We start from the raw sequence: 17,835 nt of genomic DNA on the forward strand, positions 1-17,835 counted from the left end.
ATTTGAGTTTTTCAGATATCACATACACTAAAACAGTAACAATAAGAATAAATTACCAAAAGAAACATGTGTATATAAACATTCGTATATGTGCCTTTGAGGCACTGTAACACCACGAGCATAAGGTGTGTATTGCGTCTTACTGAGATTACCACAAATCAAAATAGAACCTTGAAAGGCAGCTTTTCATTAAAACGATACACTCTAAAGGAACATGGACACATTTTTACATGCAACTTATACATCATAACTACACTTATTTGGTGATTAGTATTGTGCTTCGGTCCATATCGAAAGGGGATTACAGCTAAAGAAAATATGCGTCGTATCATAAGACATTGATAACTTTCATATACGTTTGACTATGGGGTGTTATGATTATGTCATATTAAGTCGAGCGCTCGAGATAGTTAAGTTGAGCGCTCGAGATAGTTAATTCGAGCGCTCGAGATAGTTAATTCGAGCGCTCGAGATAGTTAATTCGAGCGCTCCAGATTGTAAGTCGAGAGCTCGAGATAGTAAGTCGAGCGCTCGACTTAAATAAAAAAAATGTGTGTACTAAAACAGCCACCGTATACTTTAAAGTGTTTTCTGTCTTTTAAATTGAAATTGAATTATAAAGAATAACCATCTGAATGTGCCACAGTCAGGGTCACGTTCAAGTGACCTTTAGATGAACCAATCAGAGGCGCGCTGGCAAAAGTTTGCCAGCGAATCGGAATTTCAAGGTTGATACATAAATAGCGAGGGGTATCAACGGATTAGTTTTCCAAAACAAATATGGCGGCGGGAACTGACGTTTCTACGACGCCAAGGAAAACGTACCTATTGTGCTATTACATAGCTTGCTGCTTGACTGATAGATGCGAACCATAACTTCTCCTGTGGGATTCAGATTCTTCCCTATTCATAAAACAAGGGATACGTGAAACACTACCTTCAACGCATTAATAATCAGGTTACAATCACTGTATCACATAAACTTGCTAATCATTAAACAGTACATATTTAAGATGAAATGTCTAGATTGTGAGTTCAATATTATCAGTCTGAATAATTACACACAATTCGAACTTAAATCACAGACTATCTTGCTTGCTAAACATGAAGAAATTAAATATAAAGCAGAAATACAAAAACTGAAAAATGGCTTCTCCTGTGAGATTCAGATTCTTCCCTATTCATAAAACTGAAGGGATACGAACACTTCTAATAATCTTCAATCGCAAATTATTCTATGCATTCATCTCTGACCCTCCCCTCTCTTCCCCGTTGTGTTTTTTTTTTGTGTGTACCGTGTAATATATATATGTATATATAGAGAGAAAGAATAATATATGTGTGCTGCACATTATATTCTATTAAGAAATAAGAAATACTTAACTGGTGCTGACAAATAGTAATGATAATTGTTGTCAATAGAAAATACTTCAGTTGGTGGTTGGTGAATGTATGGACAGGCCAACACCGTAATAGTATTTAAGAGGGACAAGTGAAATGTTTTGAAAAACATATATTATGTGTAACACTTCCTTCTTTCAATGTGTGTGTGTAGCATTAATGTGTGGTTCATGTGTGTGTGGTGAATAGTCTTTGTCTAGGTGTGGTTCTCAGTATAAAGTGTTACTTTTCATCAAAGTATTGTTTTATATATATTGTAAATCGTGCTGTTCATGAAAATTGAATTATAATAATATTGACCTGGAATTTGGACCCCGGGTAGGTTTTCTACGCGGGTCACTTTTTCAGGTTACCCTGGAGTTCGATACCCCGGTCCGACTGGAAAAGATGTGTGGTCATATGTCCAACTAAGTGGGTTTCTCTAGATTTTTGGTTTCCTACCACATTCGGGTCACTGCGAGCCAATTACAGGTATTAGTATAACTTGATAGAAATTGATTCATATTTGTTGTAAAGTAAAGCTTAATATTTAATCCAAGAATGATCAAATTGGGTTGGTTTCGAGAAATTACGATAAAACAAAATCGTTCAGAAATTCATGTCTGTTTATCTATCATAACATCTTTTTAAAGCTTTTTTGAAACAAAATATGTGTAATGTCATCTGCTATGAAAGAACTTCCCCTAACTAGTAACACCGAAAAAAATTCCACCAAAGATTGGTACGGATATTTTCTGTACGTTATAGTATGATGAGCATCCCAACAAAGCACCACACAACGACGTCGTCACTTAGTTACCGTTGATGCCAAGTCGACCCGCAAATTCACGCATAGAGGAATTAAATACATGGCGACAATCCGTGAACAATTCTGAAAGAAAAATGGTGACAACGTGACTGGTATACTGATTTTAGCAATAAATAGTGAGCACAAACTATTATAACAAGCAGTTACAGTATTTCTGTTTGTTTAATTGTATTTTTGGTTCCGGATTGATTTCATTCTTGTCTGTAAGTTTGTTAGGGTTATGGAAACTTATTTCTGTTTTACCTGATAATCAAACACGAAGAAGGCCAGAGTACTTACTTCTAGTTTTTTTCCTGAAACATGTCCAGCCTATACAGCAGAGCAATAGTATTATCACCAGTATCGTGATGGGTACAGAGGTCCAAATTGTCTTCCTAAAAAAATATATTTTAAGATAAACGTAACACACATCCACAAGGATTTAGTTTTTTTTTTTAAATTTACATTGTATAAACGTAAATCGGTTACATACATATTCCATGAAGCCCGCTAGGGATTTGCGTTCATACCGGCATGAATATTGAATAATACCATTCAATCCTGATATTTACATAATGAATATTTAGTTACTATTGACCTTCATGAAGATAATCCCGTTAATTCGATATTGAAGTGTCTTTATCGTCAGCACAAACAAAACTAGTTGATCAGTCTAACGTCACCAAAATGTTTGATTCCAACGCTTGTTTCAATGTAAATCAAGCCGGTAGGATATGTTTCAAAATGACGCTGATGGCTCTATGAAAGCGATTTTTTTCTGGTAAATCTTTTAGAGGAACTTGCAGTGGAAATGTAAATATAGAGTAATAGGTGATAGCACCTTTAGGTTTTGGTAATGGATCTAGTACGTAAAAAATGAGTTCCACTGCATCATACAGCTGTTTTGAAATTTTAGCACTCATCGATGATGCCAGGGCCCCAAACATTGTGAATCCAAATTAGTCTAATCAACTGTTGAAGCTGTATATTTTCAAATAACATAATTTGTTAAGTGGATATATTTAGATTACTGGGGTAATTAAGGTTGTGGCAAAGTGTGGAGACTAGGATATCCACCAACGAAGTCTAACACCTGTATCTTGAGAGATGAACGTAACACATAAAGGCTATTACACATTTTTATATGCTATATAAGTTGTAAATAATAATAATAATAATAATAACTCGAGGTTCTTATATACCGCTTTATCACAACCTAGTTCGTAGGTCGTCTCAAAGCGGTTCACAAATTATTATCCGTGGTTATAGGGCCTTTGCAACCAGCCAATGTCTTTCTCAACTCACTGGGGAGCATACAAAATGCTAGCCCTGCCCAACCACGTACTCATTTACAGCCGAGCAGACTGGAACAAGCGGAGTAAAGTATCTTGCTCAAAGATACAACCAAAGCCGTGCCGTGACTCGAACCCACAACCCTTCGGTCACGAGCCCGGTGTCCTAAAACTAGACTACCGTGCCTCGAGGTACAATCAGAAGCTTGGTAGTTTGATTAATTAGACTTGGTTATTAGTTTATGCCATTTTTTAATTTTCAAATTGACATTTTACTGGATGCATAACCAAATGATACATAAATTAAACGTCAATAAAATGCTTTTTTTAAATAAATAAAAATAAATAGATATACACTTTGCAACAATTTACAAAATGTTCTTACCAATCGTCAGCATCCGGCCAAAGTCCCTCCTTCTCTTCTCTGGGGAATGGTATAGGAAAGATAACTCCTTTTTGATGTCTTGTGGGGAATCGCTCTTCTGGAAGAGGCTGTTCAGCGGTTTCTTCAATTTTGTTTTGTATGAGGTGGTCTTGTTCATTCGGTGTTAACTGTGGCGATGATGTAGTCGACACTCTGGTTCTGATGACATAGTTATGAGGTGCACAACATTGTAACATTTGTTATGGCAATTGAAAACGTGATCACGGATACCCTATGTAACAGGAACACTAGATTGAAATAGACAACTAGCATATGCATTTTGTTGCACCTTAATGCATTTGTTAATGCAACTGACTTATAAGCTGCTTATAAGAATGGTAACATAACAGCTAAGAAGTATATGAACACTGTATTTTTATTTACTAAATCCTACACCTGTAATATGACTTAATGAATAATGTAGTAATAGATACCTTTAAACGCTTTTCTCTTAAGGGTCATGTTAATAGGTAATCTGTATGCCTAAAATCAGTGATAAAATGTAATATTGTCATATATTTATGGAAAAAGTAACACAAGAAACCTTAACATTACACCTCATAGGATTTGTATGATATATTATCATGAATTGTTCACACAAATCTTTTTTTTGGGAGGAAAACCCAAATGTATGTGACTTTTGACGAGGAACAATTTTCTCTTTTTATTGGGAGTAATGAGCGGACTTAATGACGCTCCGATATTGTTTCGGGTCAACAGTACACGATAGGAGCAATGCGTTTGTTTACATGTTATCTCTTATTGTACATGTGACCTCATTTGAACCGGCATTGCTTCAAATTAGGGAAAATGGCCGACATTCACTAAGAAGTTTTTAAATTCTTTTAAGTATGATTTACGTACATAACAAGATCCGATCGTTGTATCATTTTAAATAACCACCACCATAAGTATGTCTGTGCATTAAATATTGGGAGATCGGCCTAGAAAGATCGCCAGGAAGAGTGTTTTATTCCTAGGTCCACCATACGTTTCTGTGTCACGTCAACAGATGCCGTACTTACATGAAAATATGTTTTATGTAATATTATTAATTTTTACCCAATTTTATAGATGAGGTAAGTATAGGAAGGTTTTATTATTATGTTTATTTGACCTAGAATTATAATACGCGGATAATGTAAATATGTAAACATATATCGACAAGAACGTGGCAAGTACAGCAACCCATAGGCAACAGGAACTCGACGTTCACTTATCATTATTACGATAATTATCACAAAACCCCTTTAAAATGGCCATTTACCGTGGAAAAGGCATTTTGGAATGGCAGGAGGGAAGCATTCAACTATGAGAAAAAGAGTGTATCAGCATAAATATATGTATAAATGCAAAACGAATCGGAACATGAAAACAGACAACTCGAATCTGAAATTGAATATTGCGCGGTGTTCAATTCTGAACAGGTACAAAATAAGAACAAAACGAAGGGCAGGTTATTGTTTCTGAAACATAAACAGTTTTACAGTGTAAAGAGTGTGTCAGTTGATAAGCCATTTCAGTTTGTTATAAGCCGTGTGTCATCAAAATCCTATAGGCTCAATTTATTACAACAGCACATGACTAAAATAGCGTTGCATGTTGCCAAATAGGAACACTTGAAGCAGATTGTTGCTAAAGACCAGACTCCCATTAACATTTTAACTGAAATTAAGACGCTTTTTAATTAGTCTTGCTAATGTACTGGAGGCAGAGTGTCAGGGCTGTAAGCAGAATTCAGGTTGGATACTAGCCCTCAAATTTCTAATGGTCGCACAAACCATTACGATGTAAATATAAAAGCGGTATGGGGAAGTATGGTAACAGGTGGTGGAGTGGCTCACCTGAATGAGACCTTGGCTACGTTAAATTCACCCGGATTATCCCAGCAAACATTTTCAACAATAGAACAGGAAATTAGGGACATGTGGTACCCAGCAATCCAAGATGATTTGTTGACTGCAGGTGCAGAAGAGAGACGGATTGTCATGGACAAGGGTCACTACCATGAAGTGGTTCCTTGCATAACTATTGTGTGCGATAGTGGGTGGAGTAAAAGGTCCCATAAGCATTCATATAATGCATTTGGTGGAGTGGCTGTCATCATTGTCGCAGAAACGGGTAAGCTGCTACACATCAGTGTGAGAAACAGGGATTGCTACATTTGTAGTCACGCAGAGGTAACACATACACAGGCCAGGCCACACAGATGCTTTAAGAACTAGACTGACAGCTCACAGGCTATGGATTCGGACATAATTTTGGAAGGTTTCCAGCAGGCAGAGAAACTCCATGGGATAAGATATACTAAAGTTATCACTGATGGGGACTCATCAGTATTTGCCAAGATCCAGGAAAATGTTGTAGGTTTGGGTAAAGATGTACAGAGGGTAGAGTGTGTCAACCATGTATGTAAATGTTTGCGAAGCAGTTTGGAAAAACTCGTTGACACTGTTCCAATGTACAAAGGCAAACATGGCCTCACAAAGTCTGTAAGAGTTAGACTCACAAGTGCAGTAAGGTGCGCGATTCGTTTGCGATCAAAGAAACAAGATAGGAAGTCTGCATTGAAACAGCTTGATCATGAAATCAGAAACTCTATTTTTCATATTTTGGGCAATCATCAAAAGTGTTCAGATTTCTGCAGGGCAAAAACATCTACCCAATCCAATTCATCTACATGTACCTCAACACCAAGAACAGATAAAGAGACGGTAGGCAACAGTGAGGATTCTTTTGTTGATTCTATACCAGGTATCATAGAGGAAATTTCAACAGTATGGGCAGATTGCACATCTGCTGACGCACAGGAGGAATCAAGAGAAGAATCATACACCATTGTGTGTGACATTAACTCTATGATGCTGAGAGATGTTAACATCCTTCTGGATCGTGTTGCTATGACAAGTAGCCGCCTGTTAGGAAATTCCACTACAAATTTAGCTGAATCATGGATGGCTATTTGAGCCAAATTTGACGGGGGCAAATTATACAACCGCTGCAATAGAGGGTCATGGCATTCAAGATGTTTTGGTGGGTGTTTACGAAGATGTTTTGGTGGGTGTTTACGGAAAAACCTTGGCCCATTATGGTCTCCACTTATTTGGAAGAAGACTTCTTCAACAGAACCTGGATATTTATTTCGTAAACTATATGGGAAGAGGGATTCTACCTTGATGTCCAGTAAAACGTCTAAAGCAAAACCTGAATCAAAGGCCCGCAGATGGAAAAGAAAATATCAGGTGGGAAAGAATGCAAATGGAAAAAGGCTAGGTTAGAATATGGACCACAGGCATTGGACAGCAGACATGATCTTCCCGTAGGTGAGCTGGAGGGGAAAAAAACACCTTCTTGAACAGACACATCTATTTGACTTCTGAGACATTAAAATCCATTTAGCAGCTGACAAAACAACAGTCCTATTCTGTAGTTTGATTGAACGAGGGGAAGAAGAGGATTGCAGCATCAATTTGTTTATCCATTGCAAAACGGAACCCGTCACTACCATCGAAGAAATTGGTGCAGTCTCTCCTTTATTCCTCTTTGAAAGGTAATGTCTTCACCAGAAAAGGACTTAATGATGAAGCAATAACTGTGAAAGAGTACATCGCCAAGAAAGCAGAACTCCAGGAAGATGTCAGTGCAGAGCGATGTGGCTTAATGATATTCAAAGAGCATAAGTTTCTCGCTGCCAGACCAGATGGGAAAGTAGTTATGAATGATGGGAATGTTGGTCTGTTGAAAATTAAAAAATGCTCCAACCCAAGCCAATAAATCTACATGAAGCTGTAAAACTGAAACAAGTGAAAAACGTTTGTTTAGAACATGTTGGACCCTTAAACCATCTACGTCTTAAACAAAGCCATCCATTCTACTATCAAGTTCAAGGGCAATTAAATGTCGCTGATTTGACATGGGCAGACTTCATCGTCCGTATTACAAATCATTATCAGCTTCACATTGAAAGGATTTCATAGAATAAAGAATTTTGGAACAATTCCATGCTACCCCAATTGAAATCGTTTTATTTCAGCGCACTGTTGCCTGAACTAGCTTCACCAAGGAACGATACAATAACTGGAATTAGAGAACCTGGAACATGGGTAAGGTTATGAAGAAAATGTTGATAAGTTTGTTTATTGGGGTTTAAAACCTCTTTATATTATTAAGTAACTGATTTATCAATGTATGTCATATCAAGATGGTGTCTGCTTGTGACAGTGCTCACTTAAACGAATTTTGTAGTGCTGTCTCACTGAAATATCACGCTGCATACACATTCACATGATAATTCATTCAGACACATTATCAAGACACCAAACTAACCAATCCCTCTTCAATCAAGAAATGTTAAGTGCTTAGCATGGAATGAGAAGACTGCCGAATTTTAACATCTTGGGGTTTGACACGAACAGGATTCGAACCCTCACCTGGGATTCTAACACCAGTCTACCATTACGAAATGTTGATAAGATTTAAATGCGAAAATGTCAATCCTATAACCTTTTATATATATATATATATATATATATATATATAAAGAAAACATTAAGAAGTCCTTGTGTTGGAATTAAATATATATATATAGAATAAAAACATAAATCTTTCAGATCGTCCGCTAGGCCTTTCTGCCTTCTAGGGCTTCTTGACGGATTGATGTTTGTTTATCACCGTTGGTTTCATGACGTCATCAATATTTGTATTGTCAACAATTTTAGTGACGTCATCACTAAACAAGCATAGTGACGTCACAAACAATACCAGGACAAAGAAAACATCTACATAAAATACATTGCAAAAATCATTGTGCATTCAAGCTGGGTTTGAGAACTTTTATAAACATATTTTCTTTAATTTCTCTTGCAACTACATGTCGCTATTCAGTTTGTAAATAGGTAACACATAAAAATCATCTTTAGAACATTGATGGATATGTTTGCTAAAGGGCCGGTTTCCAAAACGGCCCCTTCTCTGATTCAAATTTCCTGTTGGTGGTGCATTGCCCATGCCGTTGTGGTCACAAATCTATAAAGTATAAAGATTTAGGTCACTTGGTTTGTTTTTTATGGCTCCTCAAAGTTGTTCCTTTCAGAAGCTGTCTAAGTGTTGATAAAATGTGCATGTTATGTAAAATATTAATGAAAATCTAATCAAATGATGGTCACCGTAAAGAATACATTCATGGCATGATTGTGACAAAAAAATCATGTTTCCATCGCGCCATTTGGCTGTTTTATGGAAGAAACAATCTCAAAAAAGCCATTTTCGATGATAACATTTTAGACACAAAAACTGTGGTCTTTTAGAGAATACACCCTTTTATGGGCGTTGGATGCAAACCAATTTTATCCTATTAAACAGTACGTAATATGCTATTGATGAGAGGAAAAATCATCAAAATGTAAGTGGTGGAACATTTTCAAATGTTGGGTTGAATTAGCCTATGGTTGAATTGCCGATTTTCGACTTTCTTTAGATAATTAACAAAAAAACGAGAGTATTTGCTCGGTATGTTGAGAATATGTACACAGATATGAAAAAAAGTGAGAGAAACACTTTTTCATAAAAAAAATCCAAGATGGCTACTTCACAAGTCCCCGTGGTTGAAGACATTGGCTGACAAATAGACAGAACAACAAACAAAACGTGTTCCTTATGATTTTGGTTGGTTTTCGCATTTACGGGAGTGTTCATAGCTACGGGCGATTGTATAATACCTATATTTATAAGTTTGGTTAGTCACATGGTAACGGGGATCTTTCATATCGAGCCCCAAACATACTTTCGACATATGCACTCCGTTGCCGCATGGAAAACTATTTCAAGTTTTGTCGGAATTTCTTTACCTGTGGTTGTAATGGTCGAGGGTTTTCCAGCGTCCTGTAATACCCAAGGTAGTACAAGATACTGGAGATGTGCGCACACATTCCCATCGTTCTCTCTCCAACTGGGCACTGGCAGTAGTAGTCCTTTATTGGGGCCTCAACATCGGGTGAAACGGTGAACCGTATCCAAACGTTATATTTCGTTTGGCTTTTGTGTCGAGAATGTATTTGACATCGGAGAAGGTCTGGGGAGTGCTGGTAAAGCCACACCTCATAGTCTCCGTCATCACTTAAATGTTCGGCGATGTAACCAGGAGCCAGAGATATCTGATACGTTCCACACGTAATGGTTCTCAAGTAATCAAGATCGAGACGGGGAAACAGTACGGAAGATGCATCCATCTTGACAAACTCGGACCTTGCCCGTCTAGATAGATCCGGATCTGTCTTGACTCTCTGAGCTAAACCATTCGGTGTTGTCAAACGGTCCTTCATACGTTCAGCCATTAGCCTATCTTTGGCATCTCTCTCTGGAGATCTCTGGTAGATCGGTCCTCTAATACCATTCAGACAGGCTGTGACGGTTCGAAGCAAAGCCTCGATGACATTGATAAAGCTGTTAGACACCAATTGCGTTCGGAAGAACGTCCAGTGTTTCAGACGACCATGATAGGATTCCACAATCCACCTCGATTTGGTGATAGTTCTGTCAAGATTTGCTTGGACGTCAGAATGTTGACTTTGACCGGGTTTCAGGTATGACGGCATGCTAGCATTGAGGCCAGAGGCTTCGAGAACTGGTAGGACATCTCTAAAACCTCGGTCAACGACAACGTTGTCGTCTGGTTGTAGCCAAGTAACTAGCTTGTCCATGACTTTTTTTGTAATTGTAGCATCATTTTCGCTGCCAGTGAATGGTCCTACTGTGTCCAGAATGTAGCCATCTGGTAAGGCGATGCTCATGAATTTGAGATAGTTTCTCTTCTTCTGGCCACAGTAGGACATTCTCTGGAGCTTGTGGTCGGAGCTTTTCTGGATATAAATATAGGTGCCATCTAATATGGCAGTGGCTTTATCTCCAAAAAATGCTTCTGAAAAGACAGTATTGTGCCCGAGCAACTGTTCTCTTGTCAAGTGATCCGGACCTAGAAATTGTGGGACTATCGATGTGTCTAATGCCTGTACTATGGAGTGGAAAGTTTTGGACACACTTGACTTGGAAATTCCAAAAAGAGAAGAACACTGACTCCAGGAAATGTCGGTTTTCAGTTTTACCCAGAACAGTAATAGAGCATCGTGTGTAGTCTTGGTATATATACCAGATGAAAGATATGGGGAACAGTGCGAGTGGATTTCGAGGAACTGATCTTTGGACCAACCTGTCCAGGCCATGCATGCCGAGTCATCAAGAGAAGAAAAGCTTATTGTAAACGCAGACTGGTTCTGTGAAAGGACGTGCGACACCTCTAGGAGGTCATTAATGATTTCGGACGATTTTGATGGTAACTGAGATTCCAAGGAACCTCTACCATCAAGGACAACCTCTGTAGACGGATCTAAGTCGTTACCAATAAGGTGAATGGAGCAGACGCGGGATGAGGTGGGACACCACAGTTTGTGTGAATAGATCAGGTGATGTCTTGCACGTTTTGGTAAGACTGATGATTTTGTTCCATTTCTTGCAAAGGTAACAAGACAGAGACAGCATTTTTTGTGTGAAGATGATCCATTCAAAAGATCATGAAGGGTCAGCAACGGCAGGATATGGGACGGGGAGTCGTCTTCTTCCTCTATTTCCTGGTTCTGCTCGGGTTCAGGTTCAGGCTGATTTTTGTTCCGAAGATACTTCATGTAGCACTTCTGGCAAATAAGTGCTTGTTCCTTTGCTGACATCAATCCTTGTTGCACCAGCGTATCTAGGAGCCATTTATATTGTGGACTATTTACATTGCGTGCACTTCTGTTCTTATTGCCACTACGTTTCTTGAAGTATACTTGACACCCTTCTCCAACACATTTACCCTCCATCTTGAAACAATAACGATTGGTTTATGAAGCGTCGATAAAGTAACAAAATAGCAAGCCACCGATGATTGCTGTAAACAGCTAATACTTAGTAGTTTGGTACAATTATGCGAAAATGTGTGATAAATAACGAACAACTAATTACACAAAATAACAAGACAATATAATAAATCACATTCAATACCTCCAAGAAGCGCAGAATTGATTGATTACTTAGAACAAAATAAAGTATTTCATATGGATAATCTATCTATTCGATGTGGCGTGGTCGGCAGGCACAAAGAAAGTGAGACAAGTCAGGGTCCCAACCCTGACAGAGCCACAACGCTTTGGAGATGGGACAATAAAACAAGGAAAGTGAGACAAGAATAGCTAGCGTCGAGTCAATGATTCCGTAAACGTATAGACAAAGACAAGAAGATACGGATAAATGTACAAGGCCACACGATCAGAAAATTCAGAAGAGGACAACTTGAGATAGAACAGTATTCATGTATCAGGGTGTCCTCAGTGTAAATCTTTATATCGATACTGTTTATTTAGTCGTTACACATCATAAAACTGTCATGAAAATATCCGCTCTGATATTCAATATAAAAGTTTGTATATAATAAGCTATATAATAGGGTTTCAGACAAGGTTGTTACTCATTTCCCCTTTTCTTTCAATTTACAACCACATTCAGGCGGCGATATGAGAACGTTCCACCACATGGAATTAGCTGATTTTTGGTACACATATGAAACAAGTAAAGCTCTATCCGATTTTCTGATGGAAATTTGCATCCAAAACTATATAACGGGAGAAAATTGCAATTTTATGGCATTTTTCTTCATAATTGTGTCTCTGCAAGTGCATTTTCATCCGAGAATTTTTTTTTTTATGTTTTATGAATAAACACAATGTTCTGGAAATATTTATCAAAAGAAATTTATACTATGTTGCGAATTACAATGTCGAGATAACCTTCTTTTATTTACGAACTTATGTCTTTGATGCTGAAATTGACAACTTTATAAAAATACATTTTCACTGAAATTATGAAATCTGGGTGTCGGAAAGGTGTAAAATTATTCTTCGGAAAAGAAAAAGACAGTAGTTGAGCTAGATAAGAAATTATACGGGGGCAGGCTCCTATGGAGAATTAACATTACTGGAAACAGGCCCTTTTAAAAATCTTAGTGCATAATGTCCTTCATTTGTTGTCTATGTACATTCGTTTGTATTCTTAATTCACATCCGTTCCGTCCGATACAAAATTCACCACATTGTTTACATATTAAAGAGTAAATAACATTCTTAGAATTATAGTTAATGTTTGATCTAATTTCTTTATTGGAACCATTTGCAAAAACGTAGTCTTTACATTCAATGATAATCTTACATGTACCACACCTTGGTTTCTTACATTTTTTTTTACACCAGTGACAACATTTGTGGTATTCAAATCAAAGGATCAAATGCAGTATGCCCCGTTATCTGCCCCAATATTCTGACATTCATGATTTTACAAATTTGACATTTTTATGATTTGAAATTATAATAAAGATGCATGATAGTTCTGGAAAAACCTTTGATTTTAATTATATTGACATGAATATAAAATCGGGGTGGTTTAATTAGGCCCACGTACGAGATTTTTGCGAAAACAACCGAAATATACGTGTGCGACATCAAAATTAAGTAGAAGCGCAGTTTTGCTCCACAAAGATATTTTAGCATTGACTTTCTTTGTGGAAAACATATCGACTCCTTAAGTTTCGTTTTGGAGCACAACTGCGCTCATATCTAAAGATTGAAAAAATATCCCAAATGTCGAACCTCGTCCGAAACGCAAATGAGGGATGACTATAATAGTCGACGCGACGAGTTTATCCGGATTTGTTCTTTCCTGTGATAAATAATTCACACATATTTTTATATCAAATGGAACTCACACAATATATAGTAAACTTTCTGGATGAAAATGAAAATGAATGTATATATTAAATATGTGTATATTGTAGTGATTTGTATGTAAAATAGCAGTACATAATGTCAGTTTCTATGCAAAGCTGCTTGTTGCTATGGTCAAAATCATTATATTTTTCTTTTCTTCTGAATAAATAAAAAGAAACTGTTAGTCTAAGATAATAAATATTAGAGCTGTAATAGGAACATGTAATTTTGAGTTCAAAATGTAAATTTTAACATCAAATGTCGTCTTTTTAAACCAGAGTTGAATATGTTACTATGGTCCGTTGCTATGGCCTGTTGCTAAGCGACAAACACAAATAAACATTTTACGTTTTACAGAATTTGTTAGGTCTTTATTTGCACTTTCCATTGGTATAAGTATAAAGGGAATAAGGCGTGGGGCCAAAAACATCCCTTAGTGCATATAGTCCTTTGGATGTGCATAGTAAACGTTTCAAGTCTTTAGGTTGTCTTTTATAGTTTTTAATCTTCCTCTTATCAAAAAGACACTTCATGTTCTCACTGTTTTTCATAAAATTTACAAAATGTTTAACGACAGGAAACATATTACAAGTATTTGGATTGTAAGTAGTAAAAAATGGTATGATATCAGCATCTTTGGTGTTAGCTCTTTCTAAATTAACATTGACAGGGCCTTTCTCTTTAGCTCTTTGTACGGCGTTTAGTACCACTTCAGCAGGATAACGTTTGCTTTTAAGATAAAGTTTCAAATCGTCCAATCTATTTTCTAATATTTTTTAATCGCTAACAACCGTGACTAATTTCGATGCTAAACCATATGGAATGTTAAGCTTAGTGTGTTAAGCATGATTTGAAAAGAAATCCAAATAATTATGAGAATCTGTAGGTTTACAATATATATCGCTAACAATATTTTGTCCTTTATTTTCTACAAAAATAGCCAAGAAAGGTATTCCTTTTTCTCTACAAAAATATCCAAGAAAGGTATTCCTTTTTCTCTACCAAAATATCTAAGAAAGGTATTCCATTTTCCTACAAAATTATCTTTCTTACAAAAATATCCAAGAAAAAAACCCTTTTATAATATATACAATAAAATAACCCAATTTTCATATTATAAAAGAACGTCTTTGTGACATATTCAGACAAGAATGTTTTGAAAATAATCAATCTTCTCTTAAAGGAGCATTGTATCAATATGTGTGTAATTTTGGTCACCAGTATTATTTATCAAAACCTGTTAATATAAATTATTTAAAACAAATATGTAAAATTCGAATGACTGCATATAAGTTAAATATTGAGTGTGGCAGATATAATCGAACAGAAAGACAAAACAGACTGTGTACAGTATGTGACCTGAATGATGTCGAGGATAAGTTTCATTTCATTTTAAAATGTCCTTGCTATATTGATATAAGGTTGAAACTAATTAAGATATGTTATGCAAGACATACAAGCATGTATACATTAATTCAACTACTTACTTGTGAGAATGTATCCGACATTCGAAACCTTGGCAAATTTTTAATACAAGCAAACAAAAGGAGATCTGAGATGATTGCTGGTTAGTGTTCACTCTCCACGGTGTGTGTGTGTGTGTGTGTGTGTGTGTGTGTGTGTGTGTGTGTGTGTGTNTTGTATGTTGTCTCTGTATTGTTTTGTAAATATGTTATAATCGACTTAAAGTAACAAAGAACTTGAATTTGAACTTGGACATTTAATACTTTTTTTTTTTATTATATATACATGCATATATATATATATATATATCTACTATTTACTGTGTATAATGTACCTGTGTGTAACTTTTGGTAAAATAAGATGTGTCGATCCTGTCGGATTACATGTAGAATGAATATCAGAGAAGTCAGTGGTCAGATAATAGACAGATTTCACAATTACATTGAAAATTGGTGATGCAACATCTAACTTTCACTGTATGTGTATCTTTTCAGTTTGTGAAGAAAAAGTGGTCAGAAAACGGATAACACCCACCATTACACGTGAAAATACACCTGCTGTTGTAACACCGGAAAGTCCATTATTTCAGTCACATCAGAAGAAAGCCCTGCAAGCCTCTACCTCTACATATACATGCGCCCTATCATCAGACTCGGTAGACACTACTTCCACAAGGTATTGATCATGTTAATCTAAATTGTATTTCTATAGTAAAATTCTTATGATTCAGATTTTAGGGACATGGTCTGAAGGATTAAGTTTAAGCTTATGCCATGGTGTGGTGTCGATTGTCTGTGTGTCAACTTATTCTTCAAATGACTTCTAAGTTTTAGTAGGCACATTTTGATAGGCTCACATATATTTGTTGCATATTATTAAATGGCATTGTCCACAATATCTATGCACTCCTTGCTTGGATTCTTATCATACTTCACAGAATTGTTTCCCATGACCAAGGGTGTGTCACAAACTTTACCACAAGGTCATATCTCCAAGGTCGTGAATCAGTGACATCTACAAAGTGTGTCTGGGCCATAGCATATTGTTAACATAGTGTCATGGCCATGATCCTAGGATATATAACACACATGTTTATGATACGGGTGTTATGTAGCTGTTCAATGGTGTCTATTGTTCTGAACTTGGTTCACATATTCATGTCATGGTCCTGACTATGTGTTGATCATATTTCCAGGTTTTCATTTGTGCCGTTCAGGCCCATTAGACCGTTTGTTATATAAAAATACATTCACATTTAGTAAGTCATTATTTTGAAAAACAAATACATTTATATTTATATATTAAAAATTGCGTTTGTAGATCAAGTAGATCCAAGCGAAATCAAAAGATTACATTTATTAGGAGGCGGATTTCACATGAGTGGATAGACGGCCAAAAGAAAGTATGGTACAATTGAACTGTCAAATGTTCTTTGTCTGGGAAAAATGGTGATTCTGCGGCAGTTTATGTCATGTATGAGGAAGATGATGAGCCATGTCAAGCAGATTATCTTCTGGAAGACTACAGATCTTTTTCTGTGCAATTCATTGATTTATAGCTGGTAAATGCTTCATAAAATATTGTATTAATAGAATCCATCCCTGATGTATGGTATGGATAATGTTAATCTAAACCAAGGGATAAAATATTGAGCAGGAGACCCAAGGCTTTGCTCAAAATTTTATCCCGAGTGTTTGAATAACCTTATCCTTACCTCATATCAGGGATAGATTCTATTTTTTCCTTATTACCTAAAACCCGTAAAAACAGCTGCTCTTCTAGTAAAGTTGAAACTGTCCGCACATTTTCATTTGCATATGAGCCCGGATGGCAATTGTTAGTGACGTCTATGATCCTGACTGACCCGTAAAACGTCATAAAATTACGTTACGAACAATAGCGTGACCCCGAAAGGTCACTATAATTCCCCCGCAAGTCTGCGCGTGTAAGCGATCTAGAACCGTAGGTCGGATAGAATTTTCCAGCACCGCCGGAAATGCGGATATGTCGGTCTAGTATGCAAGAAATATGTTTACTGCACCAGTACTTATCTAACTTTTCCGAATGGTTTGTAGTGCTGATATGATTTAAATCATATATATGTAACGGATTTATTAGATGGGTAGGAGATATCAGCACTTCATTAACACTTTTTCAATTTAAAGGGTATCATGGCATGCGTTTTGCTGTATTACTACATATTCATGTATGTCCACATCACAATTTAGCCTACAAAATGTAGCATGTCACAGAGTACATGTACAGCTCTCTTTGTAGAAAAGACTCCGAAGAAGAGCAAGCAGTATTATTTGATAATATTTGTTATTTCTAAGTAGTTATAAAAAACCTCGGGTAATCAGGAGGCTTATTTATATATCTTAAAAATGTGGGAAATAAATATGATCATAAATGCCTTAAATAACTTTACTGCATTTTAACATTTCCAACCAAAATATCAATATCAGTGATCAACACTTAAATTTGTTTCATTATAATTATCGTCTAGATATGTAGTATAGTATTGTTATTCAATGGTGTATAATATAGTTGTAGAAAATGAAATATTTCCTGTATTTTACTGAAAATCTGTACAGTCCGAAATGAGGTAATGATATTTATTTTCTGTTATAGTCAGTTCCTATTTCTTTTTCTTACAGAGTGCATGTATATGTGCAAGAA

General features: G+C 36.4%; 1 protein-coding gene across 2 annotated transcripts in view; it reads right to left on the reverse strand.

Moving 5' to 3' along the window:
• Positions 1-909: 909 nt before the first annotated feature.
• Positions 910-17,835, reverse strand: part of LOC110454636 — a 37,118-nt gene continuing 20,192 nt past the window's right edge. Inside the window, exons 5-7 of one of the 2 annotated variants that reach the window (XM_021504257.1) lie at positions 3,866-4,063; positions 2,489-2,583; positions 910-2,272 (exon numbers count right to left, since the gene is read on the reverse strand). In XM_021504257.1, the coding sequence (XP_021359932.1) occupies positions 2,193-2,272; positions 2,489-2,583; positions 3,866-4,063 (373 nt within the window). In that variant the 3' untranslated portion in view covers positions 910-2,192. The remainder of the gene's footprint in view (positions 2,273-2,488; positions 2,584-3,865; positions 4,064-17,835) is intronic. The other variant, XM_021504256.1, reaches the window with a different exon arrangement.

Source organism: Mizuhopecten yessoensis, unplaced genomic scaffold (genome assembly GCF_002113885.1).
Source record: "Mizuhopecten yessoensis strain PY_sf001 unplaced genomic scaffold, ASM211388v2 scaffold7987, whole genome shotgun sequence".
NCBI classification, from domain to species: Eukaryota; Metazoa; Mollusca; class Bivalvia; order Pectinida; family Pectinidae; genus Mizuhopecten; species Mizuhopecten yessoensis.